The 14665-nt window shown below is 43.2% G+C and overlaps 2 protein-coding genes across 2 annotated transcripts; both read left to right on the forward strand.

Moving 5' to 3' along the window:
* The first annotated feature begins 497 nt into the window (after window positions 1-497).
* spag6 (sperm associated antigen 6) lies at window positions 498-5848 on the forward strand. Its single transcript, XM_053413057.1, has 11 exons — window positions 498-522; window positions 596-691; window positions 1636-1802; window positions 2822-3005; window positions 3096-3301; window positions 3867-4040; window positions 4144-4296; window positions 4416-4607; window positions 5037-5153; window positions 5249-5394; window positions 5782-5848. The coding sequence occupies exons 1-11, from the start codon at window positions 498-500 to the stop codon at window positions 5846-5848; spliced, it is 1527 nt and encodes a 508-aa protein (XP_053269032.1).
* A 3658-nt stretch (window positions 5849-9506) lies between these two features.
* Window positions 9507-14356, forward strand: LOC128426189 (sperm-associated antigen 6). Its single transcript, XM_053413058.1, has 11 exons — window positions 9507-9531; window positions 9609-9704; window positions 11065-11231; window positions 11463-11646; window positions 11725-11930; window positions 12257-12430; window positions 12590-12742; window positions 12873-13064; window positions 13554-13670; window positions 13763-13908; window positions 14293-14356. The coding sequence occupies exons 1-11, from the start codon at window positions 9507-9509 to the stop codon at window positions 14354-14356; spliced, it is 1524 nt and encodes a 507-aa protein (XP_053269033.1).
* The last annotated feature ends 309 nt before the right edge of the window (window positions 14357-14665 follow it).

Raw genomic sequence — 14665 nt, forward strand, 5'->3', positions numbered from 1 at the left:
TATTGTAAAGTTGGTTCATAAAAAATGCTTTAAAAACGCCTACAAAATAAATAATAAGAAGTGATCCAGAGAGGTCAAGTCCTGAATCAAGCAGAAGACAAATAAGATGTACTTTATGATACGAGATTCATACGTCATCACTTCTTCTGCTGTTCGTGTTGAATGTGAACATGTGACACATCACTAATGATAATCTGGCGCTCTTCTTTTTGCGGGAACAAAGGAGCGGGAGCAGCGTGAGGACACATTTCGACACGCACCCGAGCCGATCACGAACAGTGAGAGGAGTGACACATCTTCACCAGAGACGATCTTTGTCAGGAGCTCCAGAACATCCTGCTTCCTGTCGGCTGCCACGGCAACATTTGACAACAAAGAGAGACGGCCGCAGAGAAAAACGGTTCAGAAAAAAAAAACTGAACTCCCGAGATAAAACAAACAGCGTTTTCTATTTTGTTTAATTTGATAAAAACTAATTTTTCTTTCATCTGACAAAGATGACTCAGCGACAGATCATTCAAGGTGAGTGTCAGGAGCTGTTTTCAGTCATAGAAGGAGACATGCAGCAGGTCACTGTCATGTTTGTGCTTTGCAGTTTTCGAGCAGTATCAGAAGTCGAGGATGCAGTTTGTGCAGACGGTTGCAGATATGGCGGCGAGACCCCAAAACATAGAAACCCTGCAGAGTGCTGGTAAGAAACAAAGATAATGTGGTGCTTGTGAGATGAGGCACACTTCTACTGGTTGTAATCGGATTCCAGATGTGGATGAAGGTAAATCTGCTTTATTAGGGGAACCGGCTCAGATCTAGAAGTGGGCAATGCCCACCCCAATGGTCAATGCTATTCTGTGCCATTTTGATCTGCAAGTCAAGTTTATTCCATTCGCCTGTCGGTCAAAAACATTTTTGTTAATTTAACTTTACAGAACCAAAGAGAATATCGAGTCCATGAAAACCCAGTCAAAAATCGTAAGCCTAGCCAAGCCAAGCCTTGCACTAATCAAAAACAAAACTGAGCAGTGTTTTCCCATCAGTCTCTTCTCACTGGTGCAGCTGGTTTGGTTTTGCCCTATTCTGAATAACCTTTGGACATTCAGCCAAACCACCACCTGGCCATTCTTAAGCTTACTTATGATACACAACTTGCCTAGTGCAATGTTGCTAAGAAACTTATTCTTCTGCCTTGGAAGTCTCCTTCTCCACGCTGCTTTCCACACTGGCTCAAGGAGATGAGGTCTGTTACACAAATGGCAAATCTGTGTCTCCACAAAGGCAACACACAGAAAAGAGTGACCCTTAGGAGCCTGCTTTGGCACAGTGCAATATCGCTTTACTTCCACAGGGACGGTGACCTACCTGGCTTCACCACTGGGTTCAGTATGTTACTCTGTTAACTTGGGCTTATCTCCGAGATAACTCTATTGCGAGAACATTTCTGAAAGACCATATATGTCATCTATTAAATAGTCTGGCAGCATTTGTGTTTTGTTTATTGTATTGTTTTGTCCAAGATAACATTTCTTTCTATCGTATGTCAAAACTTGAAACTGAAAATTGCAAAAAGAAACACAGATAATCAAGGTAAGAAAAAATAGTTTGCTTCAACTGCCAACTCCAGTGTTTCCCCTCCTGCAGGAGTGATGTCCTTGCTGCGTCCCCTGATACTGGACGTGGTCCCCAGCATCCAGCAGACTGCAGCCTTGGCTCTGGGCCGCCTGGCCGACCACAGCGATGACCTGGCGGAGGCCGTAGTGAGGGAAGACATCCTGCCCCAGCTGGTTCACTCTCTGGTCTCTCAGAACGTCAGTATTTCCAATCACCCTTCCACACTACACTGCTTTATTTGTTGCTCCTGGAGCATAGAGGCAGGTTGTCTCCACCCCGGAGAGGCTGCTGTTAGAGAGGGAGGAGAGACAGAGGAGGTCAGCCCCTGTGGGAACTGCAGGGTCGGCCTGCTGAGTGTGAGTGTAATTTTTGTGGGTTCACTTGGCAGAAAGCTTGGGGGCTCCTTCAAAACCCAAGAGCCCCCTTTTAGCATGAGAGCAACCATGCAGGCCTTTGTTTCCTCTCTGTCTCGCTCTCAGTCCACTCAGAGGCTCAGGGTAGAGGGACACATGGTTTCAGTCTTTGCAGTGTCACATAAAAATGTAAGAATCTGACAAGGAGTCATTGTTTGCTGCAGATAAAATTTTACTCCATTGCAACTGATATGAAAATATGAAGAAAGTTTGACTTCAATGTTCCGCGGGACACTTTAGAGGATACATCAAAACTTTGGTTTATAAGAATGTAAACAGCTTTCCAATTTGGTGAATTAACAAAAGTTAAAGTTAAAAAAAAGTTATATTTAACTGCAATGACCCTGAACAATAAGAGATACATTTAAGAAAATAACAGTGTCCAAAAGTCTAAAATGACAAGTTATTAGCGAGTGAATAAATAATTGAATAATTTAAGGAATATAAATAAAAGGAAATTAATTTTATTGCAGGTTTTTACGAAAGAGGGATTTGACTTAGTAGAGTATATCTGTCCTGTATTTTAAAATCAAAGTCTAAAATCCTCTGTTTTACATCAAGCCAGTGTGTGTGTGTGTGTGTGTGTGTGTGCAGGGGTCAACAGGTGTTGTGTGTATCTGTGTGTTTGTTCCAGATATGACTCAGGTTGTGGGGAGCTCAAGCTTGTAACACAGTCACATGTGTTATGGTTAGGTTTAAATAAAGCTTCCCCATACATTAGGGTTATGACTGTGAGGTTATAGGAAGTCTGCAGGAAATCAGTGTAAAGTCATGGAGGCACAACTGTGTGTTTTCGTGTGCAGAGGTTCTACAAGAAAGCAGCATCGTTTGTCCTTCGGGCTGTGGCCAAACACTCCCCCGACCTGGCCCAGGCTGTGGTGGCCTGTGGGGGTGTGGACGCTCTGGTCCTCTGCCTGGAGGATTTTGACCCCGGGGTGAAGGAGGCCGCAGCCTGGGCTCTGGGCAACGTCGCCCGACACAATGAGCGTAAGAAGAACTTGTTTCCATTCCCTCTCCATCTCTCTCTCTCTCCATCCCGTGTCTGGTGATTTCACGTACCCTTCCTCTCTCCGGCAGTGTTGGCTCAGTCCGTGTTGGAAGCGGGGGCCGTCCCTCTGCTGATGCTCTGTCTCCGGGAACCAGAGATGGCTCTGAAACGCATCGCGGCCTCCACCCTCAGCGACATCTGCAAACACACGCCGGAGCTGGCGCAGGCTGTGGTGGACACCGGTGCCGTGGCGCACCTGGCGCAGATGATCCTCAACCCGGACGCAAAACTCAAGGTACAGAACAGTTTGGATTAATTTAAGCTCTTGTTCATTAACAAAAGTTTTATATAGATTAAACATCATCAGCCTTTTTTCTTTGATTTTCAGGTTCACATCCTTAAAAACGCCTTATTGTAAGGGCAGTGGTAACCTAATTAATGACAAAGGCATATATTCTCAGTGCCTTCTGTTATTTTGGTTGTAGAAGTTTCAGGTTTTTTTCTTAAAATGAAAAGTCTTTAATGTATTTAATGACATTTCAGTAGACAATTGTTTATTTGCCTTTATGATTTGTTTTGGGCTCCATCAAAGTGGTTTGGAATTTTTTTTGTCCAGCATAATTTAATTAATAAATACAGAGGTGACCATTCATTATCTGACCAGGAAATAATCTCTTAAAATGTTCCTAAAAATATGGACCAGAGTACCAAGCTATACATTCATAAACATGTTGTGTTTCCATCAGACGGGCAAAATTATAAAATGTGTTGAAATATGAGCGTAAAAGTTAGAACTATTCCAAAAATTATGTGAATGAACTATAGGAATAACCAGATGTGGCGTGTGTGTGTCCATGCAGAGGCAGGTGTTCTCAGCCCTCAGTCAGATCAGCAAGCACTCAGTCGGCCTGGCAGAGATGGTGATCGAGGCCGAGATCTTCCCTGCAGCCCTGATCTGCCTCCGAGATCCAGACGATTATGTGAGGAAGAATGTCACCACTCTGATGAGGGAGGTGGTGAAGCACTCACCAGAGGTACAGCACACACACGCACACACACACACACAACCACACAATTGTAAGGACAACCATCAGTGGCAGGAAACAAAGTAACATGCATGTGGTTATTTGTTTCCAGCTGTCCCAGGTGATTGTGAACTGTGGTGGCATGTCAGCAGTCATCGATTCTCTGGGTGACTGCCAAGGAAGCCTGCGGCTGCCGGGGATCATGATGCTGGGATACGTGGCCACTCACAGTGAGAACCTCGCCATGGCCGTCATTCTCTCCAAGGTGTGTGCACGTTCGCCTATCTCTCTCCATGTGACAGCTAAAGCCATCACTAAATCCAGGGGCATTCTCTCAGGTCCTGTAGGTTATATATAAAATGAAGTAGTCCTCCCGTCCTGTAGGGGGTGCACCAGCTGGCCCTGTGTCTGTCTGAGGAGCCTGAGCATCACATCAAGGCGGCCACGGCCTGGTCCATCGGCCAGATTGGGTACCACACGCCCGAGCATGCGAAGGCCGTGGCCATGGTGAACCTGCTACCCAGTCTGCTGCGGCTCTACATGGAGGCCAGCAGCTCAGAGGACCTACAGGTCAAAGTAAGAACTGCAGTTTTCTAGTTTTTATTTTCGATTAATCATAAAGTTTAATCAGCACAAATAATTGGTATCAGCCATCGACCGTGTACAGACATGACAGCTCCCTAAAAGTGAAGCCAAAGAGTCTTGATCGCCACCTGGTGGCTGGTTGCAGTATAAGTCATAAACCCTAGTGGATGGGATATGGATCAAATCATACACGTCAAAGTAATTAAAATGTCATTTCAGATAGTTCTTACCACACGGATGTCAATGGCAGCATTAGGCTGAAGCCTGGGTAGTTGGAGCATGTGGAGCCGTGTTGTCCATCTTTAATTCAGTCTATGGAGAAGATGAGTCCCACTCCAATTTTAAAGTCTCCTGGTAAAGAGGCGATTTCTTATTTTTTCTGTTGTTTCATATTTTTCTCCCGTGTCCTCGTCTTCACAGAGTAAGAAGGCTCTGAAGAGCATCCTGCAGAAGTGCACCTACCTGCCAGCTCTGGAGCCCCTCCTCTACGATGCCCCTAGCAACATCCTCAAACATGTTGTGTGCCAGTTCAGCAAGGTATCACAACCAGCATCTAAAGAGAAATGTCCAAATATGTGGTAATTGAGATCATGAAGCCTTGTTCATCCACCCTGACCTCCCTCTTATCCAAGGTGCTGCCTCATGACAGTAAGGCCCGACGTTTGTTTGTGACCAGCGGAGGTCTGAAGAAGGTGCAGGAGATCGATGCTGAGCAGGGCTCTCCTCTGCAGGAGTACATCAACACCATCAACAGCTGTTTCCCTGAGGAGATAGTCAGGTACGCACTTCATCAACATCTAGGCTCTGTGAGTCTGTGTGTGGAACAGGGACAGAAGTAAACAGTCATCTAGGACTGACTCATCAGATCACATGCAGTCTTTTCAGAGCTGTGGTCTGACTCTGCTGTGTCGACATGATCTTATCTTCCACTATCTGCTACAGCTCATCCTTTACCTCACCCTAACCCTAACCCTAACCCTCATTTGTAAAAATGCTCAAAGTAAACAAAAGTGCTACAGTAATTTAATGGATCTGCATCAAAATTGAATGGAATTCAGCTCAGTATTTTATTTGCAACATCATATCCTCAATGAAGACAATGACAAGAACTAATTCAAATAATAGTTGAAATGATAGATTAAAATGTGTATGTGTTTCATTTCAGGTACTACTCCCCTGGCTACTCAGAGGTCTTGCTGGAGAGGTTAGAGAACTACCAGCCGGCCTTGTGATCCCAACACACATCTTGTTATCTAAAGATGTAGCCTTCACATACTTAAAAAGAGTAGTTCACTCAAAATGAAAATTCATTCATCATCTACTCAACACTATGCCGATGGAGGGGGGGTGAAATGTTATAGGTTACCTTATATACTGGAATAATATAAGGATGTGCACAGGATGTGCGGATGGGGAGTTTCTATGTCTTTTTTTTTTCTATGTCTTTTACTGTGGAAATATGAATTGAAATAAAGCGCAGCAGCATCCTGATTAAATGTCTCTTTTCACAACGCTCTTACAACCAATGTGACATTTCAAGAGAGTCTGTCCGGAACTAAGCTCTACAGAGGTCAAAGGTCATATTCAGTGACAGAGCTGCAGCCCTGGAGGTGATAGGAAATTAGTGGGTTGCTTAAAGACACTTCAACAGGCTGGATGCCTAATGACAATGGATTTGAACCTGCGGCTCTTTTGCCTCAAGCTTTGCCCTTATAGTGCATATACAGCTAATACATCATATCTTCATCACAGGCTCACAGATGTTTTCCAGCCATATAAAACATATAAATATATTTATATATATATATATATAAGTATAAAAATACATATAAATAATTCAGAGAAGAAGAATAAACGTATCTCCCCTGTTAAGTGAAGGTCTCTGCTGCTCTTTGCATGGTTCACACTGTCCCCTGGCGGCTGTGGTCTATCACTGCAGTTCAGCTATGCATATGTATGTATATTTATGTGTGCGCGCAGCAGCTGCAGCGCACGGCTCGATCCGCTCTTTGTTTGTTTTCTCTGCTGCTCGTGCACATTGGCCCGTCGCCCCTCACCCTGCTCTCACGGCAGCAGAGACGTGAGCGCGCAGCTGTTGGCAAATAACGCCCCAAAAACTGCGTGCGCGCGTGCGTTATCGTGTTTCCGCCAATTTGACAAATTTCCAGAGAAGTGAGGTACTTTTCCCTCCTGTTCTACATATGAACCACAGATCTCTATAGGTCCGGACAATATGAACGCACATATATAGCTATATATATTTCATCTTTTATTGTATCATACAACCAAAATGTAGAGGCCACATTTAAAATTTAAAATGTAAACAAAGCAACAGGATATATGAACTACATATATCTTCTGTATAACCTAATGCAGCCACGAGATTCTTCTGTCCGATTTAATATTTGTATTCTCATTTGTTGATGCTGCCTCGAGGTGTAAACGTTCCATTAAAATCGAAATATTCAAAACAGCTAACATTCTTTAAATAAGACATTTAACTTGATAAATATATTTATAAATAATAACAATGACTCCAATGAATCCAAACACATTGAATGTGCGTAATTTAAGGCAGGTTTATCGAAGGCTCGTTTATCCCTCCAAAAAATGTACTTATCTATAATCGATAAATCTATTCGTCTAATCACAAAAAATAAAATAAAAAAAACATCACCTCGTATTTAATTATAATTACTTGTAATAAATGAACACCATGGCCTGCAGGGTGCTATATACTCTCATATTTCCGCAACAGATGAATTACAAGAGATTATATGGGAATACACGTGGAGGTATTTTTCTTTTCCCTCTGTCTTAGCAAGTACTTTGTGTCAAAAATATAAATCACAAAAAAAAAACACAAGGAATAAATATGAGTCTGCATAGTGTAAAGTGTAAAAAGGCAGTACACGTGAGAGGTAGATTTTGAGTTATGCAGAAAAAGTGCCGTAATGGTTTGAGCGAAGGCTTATGGAAGTGTTTTATTATCTTTTTATTAACAATAAAACAAATTGTTTCCCCCAGAAAGCAATATACACGCACACATTAATGTCTTTTACATGTAAAGGTCTCAGGGCTGTTGTGAGGTCAAATAACTTTCTGCAGGAGGAGACTTTCCTAATCTCTTGCGTTTTGACTTCATGAAAATTCAACCATTTCTGTGCACTCGGGATGAGATATCAGCTGATTATCTCCAGTAACAACAAAGCAGGGATCCGGGTTGCGCACAGAGACGCAGGTAAAATGAAATGCAGAAATAAACAAATGAGAATAAAGAATCCAATCTGATTGGTCGTCACCTTCACAACAATCTGTAGATGCTTCAGTGCACAACACGTGTGTGTGTCCAAGGTTAAATGAATGATCAAATACATTTGTATGTTAAATATGATCACCTTTGTAGTTGTATGAAGTTGTATGACACAATAAAAGATCAAATAAAACATATTCCTTAGTTATGTTTTTAACACTTTTCTGAAAAATGATCAAAAAGGCCTTTACAATGATAACATAAGATGTCACTCAAACACACACACACACACACACACACACACACGGCTGACGAGCGACAACTTGAGGCCACAATCACAGTTGAGATTTTTTTTTCTTCATTGAATTAAATATCTCTCTCTCTCTATATATAGATATATCTATATGGACGTTTTATGTGATTGCTGGAGCACACAGCTGTGGACCTGTCATTAAATTGGCGTATGAACTTCACTGCACTTAAATCTGACATCGGATCTAGATGAACCAATTATTCAGTCTTGTTTCTGACAGTTTGGTAAGAACATGCACATCAGCCGACTAAGAAATTCGACTGCACTCATATACTGACACTTATGGTAAACGCATCCAAACCGCCCAGAAAGGGGACGGCAACGGAGTACTCGAAGTTAGAGGAAGAAGAGGTTAGAGGTTTTCAAAATAAAGTGTTGACGTGGAGCCTATACAAAATGCATAATTGAAAAATAATTTCTTGGATTAAATTCACAAGAAGTATATATTGTCTTACCTGTGTCATTTTTATGAATAGAATTTTGACGATATCAATTATGAGATTTTACAAAATAAAAATCACACATTTTTAGCTTCAAGTAGGTAATTTCTCGATACTTCAAAGTACTGTAAAAACACTTTGCTCAATAAGTTCAGAGAGAGACTGATATGTCTGTGTTCAGGACCTCTCTGACTACCTACATATTGAATATCTAACATATTTAATGTATAGATTTGGAGATTTTTCAAAGTAAAGTCCAACATGTGTACAATCAAATCAGTTTATTTCTGGATATTTCAAAGTTCTATAAAAAAACTTTGCTCAATAAGTTCAGGGTGAGACTGATATTACTGTGTTCAAGACCTCTCTGACTACCTACATACTGAATATTAAACATTTTTACTGTATAGATTAAGAGATTTTTCAAAGTAATGTCCAACATGTTTAATAATCAGTATGTAGGTGAAATCCCTATAGTGCACTATATAATGAGTTTACCAGTTTGTAGTGGTGTCCAACTGTTTAGAGATGTTTTTAATACCCTATTAAACAATGCACTCATTTACAATCCTTTGATGTCAGCCGGAGTTGATGAAGTCATACCCCATACCTCCTTTGATGTCAGCCTGAGTAGAAAAAATGTCTTTATTGTCAAGCAATCCTTTGAGGACTATTATTGTTATTGCTTTAGCATCTTTTACTTTCGGTCCTTTAAAGCGGTACAACCAAATTGATTTGCCACCCACCAATAAACCGTACTAAGAAGTGCTCAACCAAGTCAGTTTGATTTAGTTCAAAGCAGCTGTATACGCATAGAAAACACTGCTCTGAACTTTAAAAGCGTTATGTGATTTGTCATATTTTAAAGTTTCATCTGAGTAACAATGAGTCAGCGAGAGACCATTCGAGGTGAGTCTCAGGAACGGTTTTCACTCATAGACGGAGACATGCAGTAGGTGACCCACTGTCATGTTTGTGGTTTGCAGGATTTGAGCAGTATCAGAGGTCGAGGTTGCAGTTTGTGCAGATGATTGCAGATCGGGCATCCAGACCCCAAAACATAGAGACCCTGCAGAGTGCTGGTAAGAATCAAAGATAGCTAGGGCTACGTTGTAGCACTAACGGGCCCGAGCACAGGCATTTTGTGTCAATTGGACAATGTTACAACAACTTAAATATGACGTAAGACTAACAGAGAGACGTCCGTCCCCCCCAAAAAAGTTGTAAAACCAAGCTTACTTCCTGTTGCCAGTAGGTGGCGCCATCATTATTACAGTTTTTCACAATTGTTAACACACGTTTTTCAAAACAATAACGGCTTTCTCAAAACTGCACACAGAAAACCTCACACACAAAATGCTAAACCTGTCACTCCCTTTGCAAGATGACTCTTTGCCATCAAATCTCTTAACTGTTCACAAAATGGAACTCGTGTTTTCATTTGGTACACACAGCCATATTTTCAAATGACACACACATGCCATTCATTGAGTACACACTACCAAGGATTTACAGCACACTGAAGTGCAAAATTGAAAACACAATCATCGAAATGGAACACACCATATGAATGACAATGACTCTGGAGAATGAGCCATTTCTCCTTTTGTAAAATGTATCAGTGTAGGCCTATTTTTTCATAGTCAAACATAAAGCAGCACACAAATATGCAGCAACAAAAGGTTTATTTCGGTACACACAGAGAATAGTACAGTACTGTAAACCGGCCTGCTCAACCCCCCCTCCCCCTTCACACAAATGAATTAGGCATCACCTCTTCCTCCTTTACCTCCTCCTCTCACTCTCATGTTGTCGATATCTTCCAAGTTCTCCATTGTTCATCACACAAAACAGAGGCTCAAGGCACTTTTATGCTGCAGTCCTGATTGCAAATTGCTTAACAGACCTGAATGTTTAGAGATTTTAGTATTTGTGTGTTGTACTGTGGGTTGATGCTTTGAGATTTTACTTGAGAAGTGTGTGCAACAACTGAACATTGTGTGTAGTGTTTTGACAACGAGGTGATGTGTAATTGACATCAGAGTGTAAAGAAGGAAAGTCAGAGTCTAATGCAGATAAGGGAGTATGATGTAGTGCCAAATTGGGTCGAGCGATTGGTACATGAAGTGAAGGTTGTGCAAATTGTGCCAAAATTTTCGCTTTTTGTGCGTTAACAACTGAGAAAGACTGTATTACACACAGACTAATCGATCTGTCCAAGTATGTCCATGAGGATCGGTGAAACCTAAATGAGGAGCTTTGCCGTAGGTGGCGCTGCTGTCGAGCCATTTTGCCACGCCCAATTCAAATTACCCTAGAATACAATTTGAGCATGTCTAGGCCCTGATACAATAGGGCCTCCCACCGTAGCTCCTCGGGCCCTAATAATGGTAAATAAATACTGTGCTTCAGCTGCCAACTCCAGTGTATCCTCTTCTGCAGGGGTGATGGCCTTGCTGCGTTCCCTGATACTGGACGTGGTCCCCAGCATCCAGCAGACTGCAGCCTTGGCTCTGGGCCGCCTGGCCGACCACAGCATTGACCTGGCGGAGGTCGTGGTGAGGGAAGACATCCTTCTTCATCTTGTCCATTCTTTGCCTTCGAAAAACGTGAGTAATCATCCCTCCAAACAGTTTGCTTTCAAACCAAATGAACTGTGTGTGCAGGGTCACCAATTGATGTGAGTATCTGTATGTGGGGTCCAGCTATTACTCATGTTGTGATGAATTTAAGGTTATTTTAAGGTGAAGACATGTTTTAAGTTTAGATTGAGAGCTAGGATGAGGCAAGAGGTTCTCGTCACAAGGAAATCAATGTGTGTGTTTGTCATGTGTGTGCAGAGGTTCTTTAAGAAAGCAGCATCGTTTGTCCTCCGTGCTGTAGCCAAACACTCTTCCAGCCTGGCCCAGGCTGTGGTGGCCTGTGGGGGTGTGGATGCCATGGTCCTTTGCCTGGAGGAGTTTGACCCCGCGGTGAAGGAGGCCGCAGCCTGTGCTCTGTGCAACGTCGCCCAACACAATGAGCGTAAGAAGAACCGGTTTCCATCTCTCTCTCTCTCCATCCCGTTTCTGTAATTTCACGTACCCCTCCTCTCTCCGGCAGTGTTGGCTCAGACCGTGGTGGATGCGGGGGCCGTCCCTCTGCTGATGCTCTGCTTCCGGGAACCAGAGATGGCTCTGAAACGCATCGCGGCCTCCACCCTCAGCGAAATCTGCAAACACACGCCGGAGCTGGCGCAGGCTGTGGTGGACACCGGTGCCGTGGCGCACCTGGCGCAGATGATCCTCAACCCGGACGCAAAACTCAAGGTACAGAACAACTCAAAAGAGAAAATGTTTTTGCAACATATTTGATTTGAAGATACAGAGCTGTCATTTTTCTTTGTCATGGAGGAGGAAAAGTAGTGTAAAACCAATGGTCTCTAACCGAGCAATATAGTGTATGCAATCATGTGATCGTGGCGGAGAGACATGAGGAGGGAAAGCATACATTTTTTTCTACATTAAAGATGAAATGTATGATACAAGTGCAGCTCGTATCGTACGTGTTGTTAGCACAACATGAAGCAGTAGCTTAGTTTTAATGAACGAACTATGGGAATAACCAGGCGTGGTGTGTGTGTGTGTCCATGCAGAGGCAGGTGTTCTCAGCCCTCAGTCAGATCAGCAAGCACTCGGTCGGCCTGGCAGAGACGGTGATCGAGGCCGAGATCTTCCCTGCAGCCCTGATCTGCCTCAGAGATCCAGACAAGTATGTGAGGAAGAACGTCACCACTCTGATGAGGGAGGTGGTGAAGCACTCACCAGAGGTACAGCACACACACACACACACACACACACACACACACACACACACACACACACACACACACACACACACACACACACACACACACACACACACACTTGTAGGGACAACCATCAGTGGCAGGAAACAAAGTAACATGCATGTGGTTATTTGTTTCCAGCTGTCCCAGGTGATTGTGAACTGTGGTGGCATGTCAGCAGTCATCGATTCTCTGGGTGACTGCCAAGGAAGCCTGCGGCTGCCGGGGATCATGATGCTGGGATACGTGGCCACTCACAGTGAGAACCTCGCCATGTCCGTCATTCTCTCCAAGGTGTGTGCACGTTCGCCTATCTCTCTCACTGTGACAGTAAAGCCATCACTAAATCCAGAGGCCTTCTCTCAGGTCCTGTGGCATCTAGGTCATACTGTATATAAACTGAAGTAGTCCTCCCGTCCTATAGGGGGTGCACCAGCTGGCCCTGTGTCTGTCTGAGGAGCCTGAGCATCACATCAAGGCGGCCACGGCCTGGTCCATCGGCCAGATTGGGTACCACACGCCCGAGCATGCGAAGGCCGTGGCCACGGTGAACCTGCTACCCAGTCTGCTGCGGCTCTACATGGAGGCCAGCAGTTCAGAGGACCTACAGGTCAAAGTAAGAACTGCAGGTTTTGATTTTTTTACTTTTGTTTAATCAATAGTTTATATCAGCACAAACAACTGGTATCAGCCATCGACTGTGTATAAAGATGGACGACACGACTGCTCCCAAAAAGTGAAGCCAAAGATTTTCAATCGCCACCTGGTGGCTGGTTGCAGTATAACCCTGTTAGTGGATTGGGACATGGACCAAATCGTGCACGTCATTTTAGAGAGTTCTTACCATACTGATGTTCAAGAGCAAATTTTCCAGTAAGGTTTGTCTTAATTTGTCATTTGATTCCAACAATCGGCGTGAAAAATCATGATTGAACAAGCACGTGACCTTCATAACTTCGCTTCCACGGAAGCGTTTGGCTTCATTTCTGGGTAGTCTATGGAGAAGATGAGTCCAACTCCAATTTTAAAGTCTCCTGCTGAAGAGGCAAAAGGGAGATTTTTATCGGTCGTTTCATATTTTTCTCCCGTGTCCTCGTCTTTACAGAGTAAGGACGCTTTGAAGAGCATCCTGAAGAAGTGCACCTACCTGCCAGCTCTGGAGCCCCTCCTCTACGATGCCCCCAGCAACATCCTCAAACATGTTGTGTGCCAGTTCAGCAAGGTATCACAACCAGAATCTAAAAAATCTGTCTTTATGATAGAGAAAAGCCTCGTTCATTTGTGTCATTCACCCTGACCTCCCTCTTATCCAAGGTGCTGCCTCATGACAGTAAGGCCCGACGTTTGTTTGTGACCAGTGGGGGTCTGAAGAAGGTGCAGGAGATGGATGCTGAGCAGGACTCTCTTCTGCAGGGGTACATCAACACCATCAACAGCTGTTTCCCTGAGGAGATAGTCAGGTACGCACTTGAAATTTCCAATTAGAACTAGAAACTTCCTCCTGCCGAGAAAGTTTGAATGTGTGTGAATATCTTAGAAAAGAGATAGCACACCATCACCGACCGAACGTCATGGGTTTTTTGTGCATGTACGACGGAAACTGGGAGGAGAAGCAGGACTAAATATCATACGGAAGATTAATAAGAAGTCAAATAATAAGATTACAGAATAGTAATATTTTGCCAATGCATGCATAGGCACACATAACATAAGCAGATACAAATAATGTCAAGCTAAATTTGTAAAAACTCGATTTAAGAACCAAATCTAGCACTAATATATTGATGTTTTGAAAAACTACTCCCAACCCAGTATAAGGTAACATTGTGTGCGTTTTGTTTCAGGTACAACACCCCTGGCTACTCAGAGGTCCTGTTGGAGAAGTTGGAGAACTACAAGCTCCCCTGACATCACTTCTCAACACACATTTAAGGATGTAACCTTCACATATCTTCACAGTTAATTAAAGTTTCCACGCTGGCAACAGCTAGTGGCCAGAGGCCAAATGTTTATAGGTTATCTGTCTGTCCCATCCTTGTGAAAGCGATATCTTATCTCTCTCTCTAAAAACACACACAAAGACACACACTACAACTCAGCTGACATTTCTGACCCGATAGCTAAAATGTTGATATGTTTGAAATGACAGAGCCAATAAAAATGACGAAAAATACATTTGTTAGGGTCCAAACATGAACTACTTGATCACTATAAGCT

This window comes from Pleuronectes platessa, chromosome 20, assembly GCF_947347685.1.
Source record: "Pleuronectes platessa chromosome 20, fPlePla1.1, whole genome shotgun sequence".
NCBI classification, from domain to species: Eukaryota; Metazoa; Chordata; class Actinopteri; order Pleuronectiformes; family Pleuronectidae; genus Pleuronectes; species Pleuronectes platessa.

Coding starts and splice junctions, on each gene's coding strand:
- spag6 (XM_053413057.1), top strand. CDS start 498: ATGACTCAGCGACAGATCATTCAAG. Junction 3,006..3,095: donor CGTCGCCCGACACAATGAGC/GTAAGAAGAACT, acceptor TCTCTCCGGCAG/TGTTGGCTCAGTCCGTGTTG. Junction 4,297..4,415: donor TGGCCGTCATTCTCTCCAAG/GTGTGTGCACGT, acceptor CCCGTCCTGTAG/GGGGTGCACCAGCTGGCCCT.
- LOC128426189 (XM_053413058.1), top strand. CDS start 9,507: ATGAGTCAGCGAGAGACCATTCGAG. Junction 12,431..12,589: donor TGGTGAAGCACTCACCAGAG/GTACAGCACACA, acceptor ATTTGTTTCCAG/CTGTCCCAGGTGATTGTGAA. Junction 12,743..12,872: donor TGTCCGTCATTCTCTCCAAG/GTGTGTGCACGT, acceptor CCCGTCCTATAG/GGGGTGCACCAGCTGGCCCT.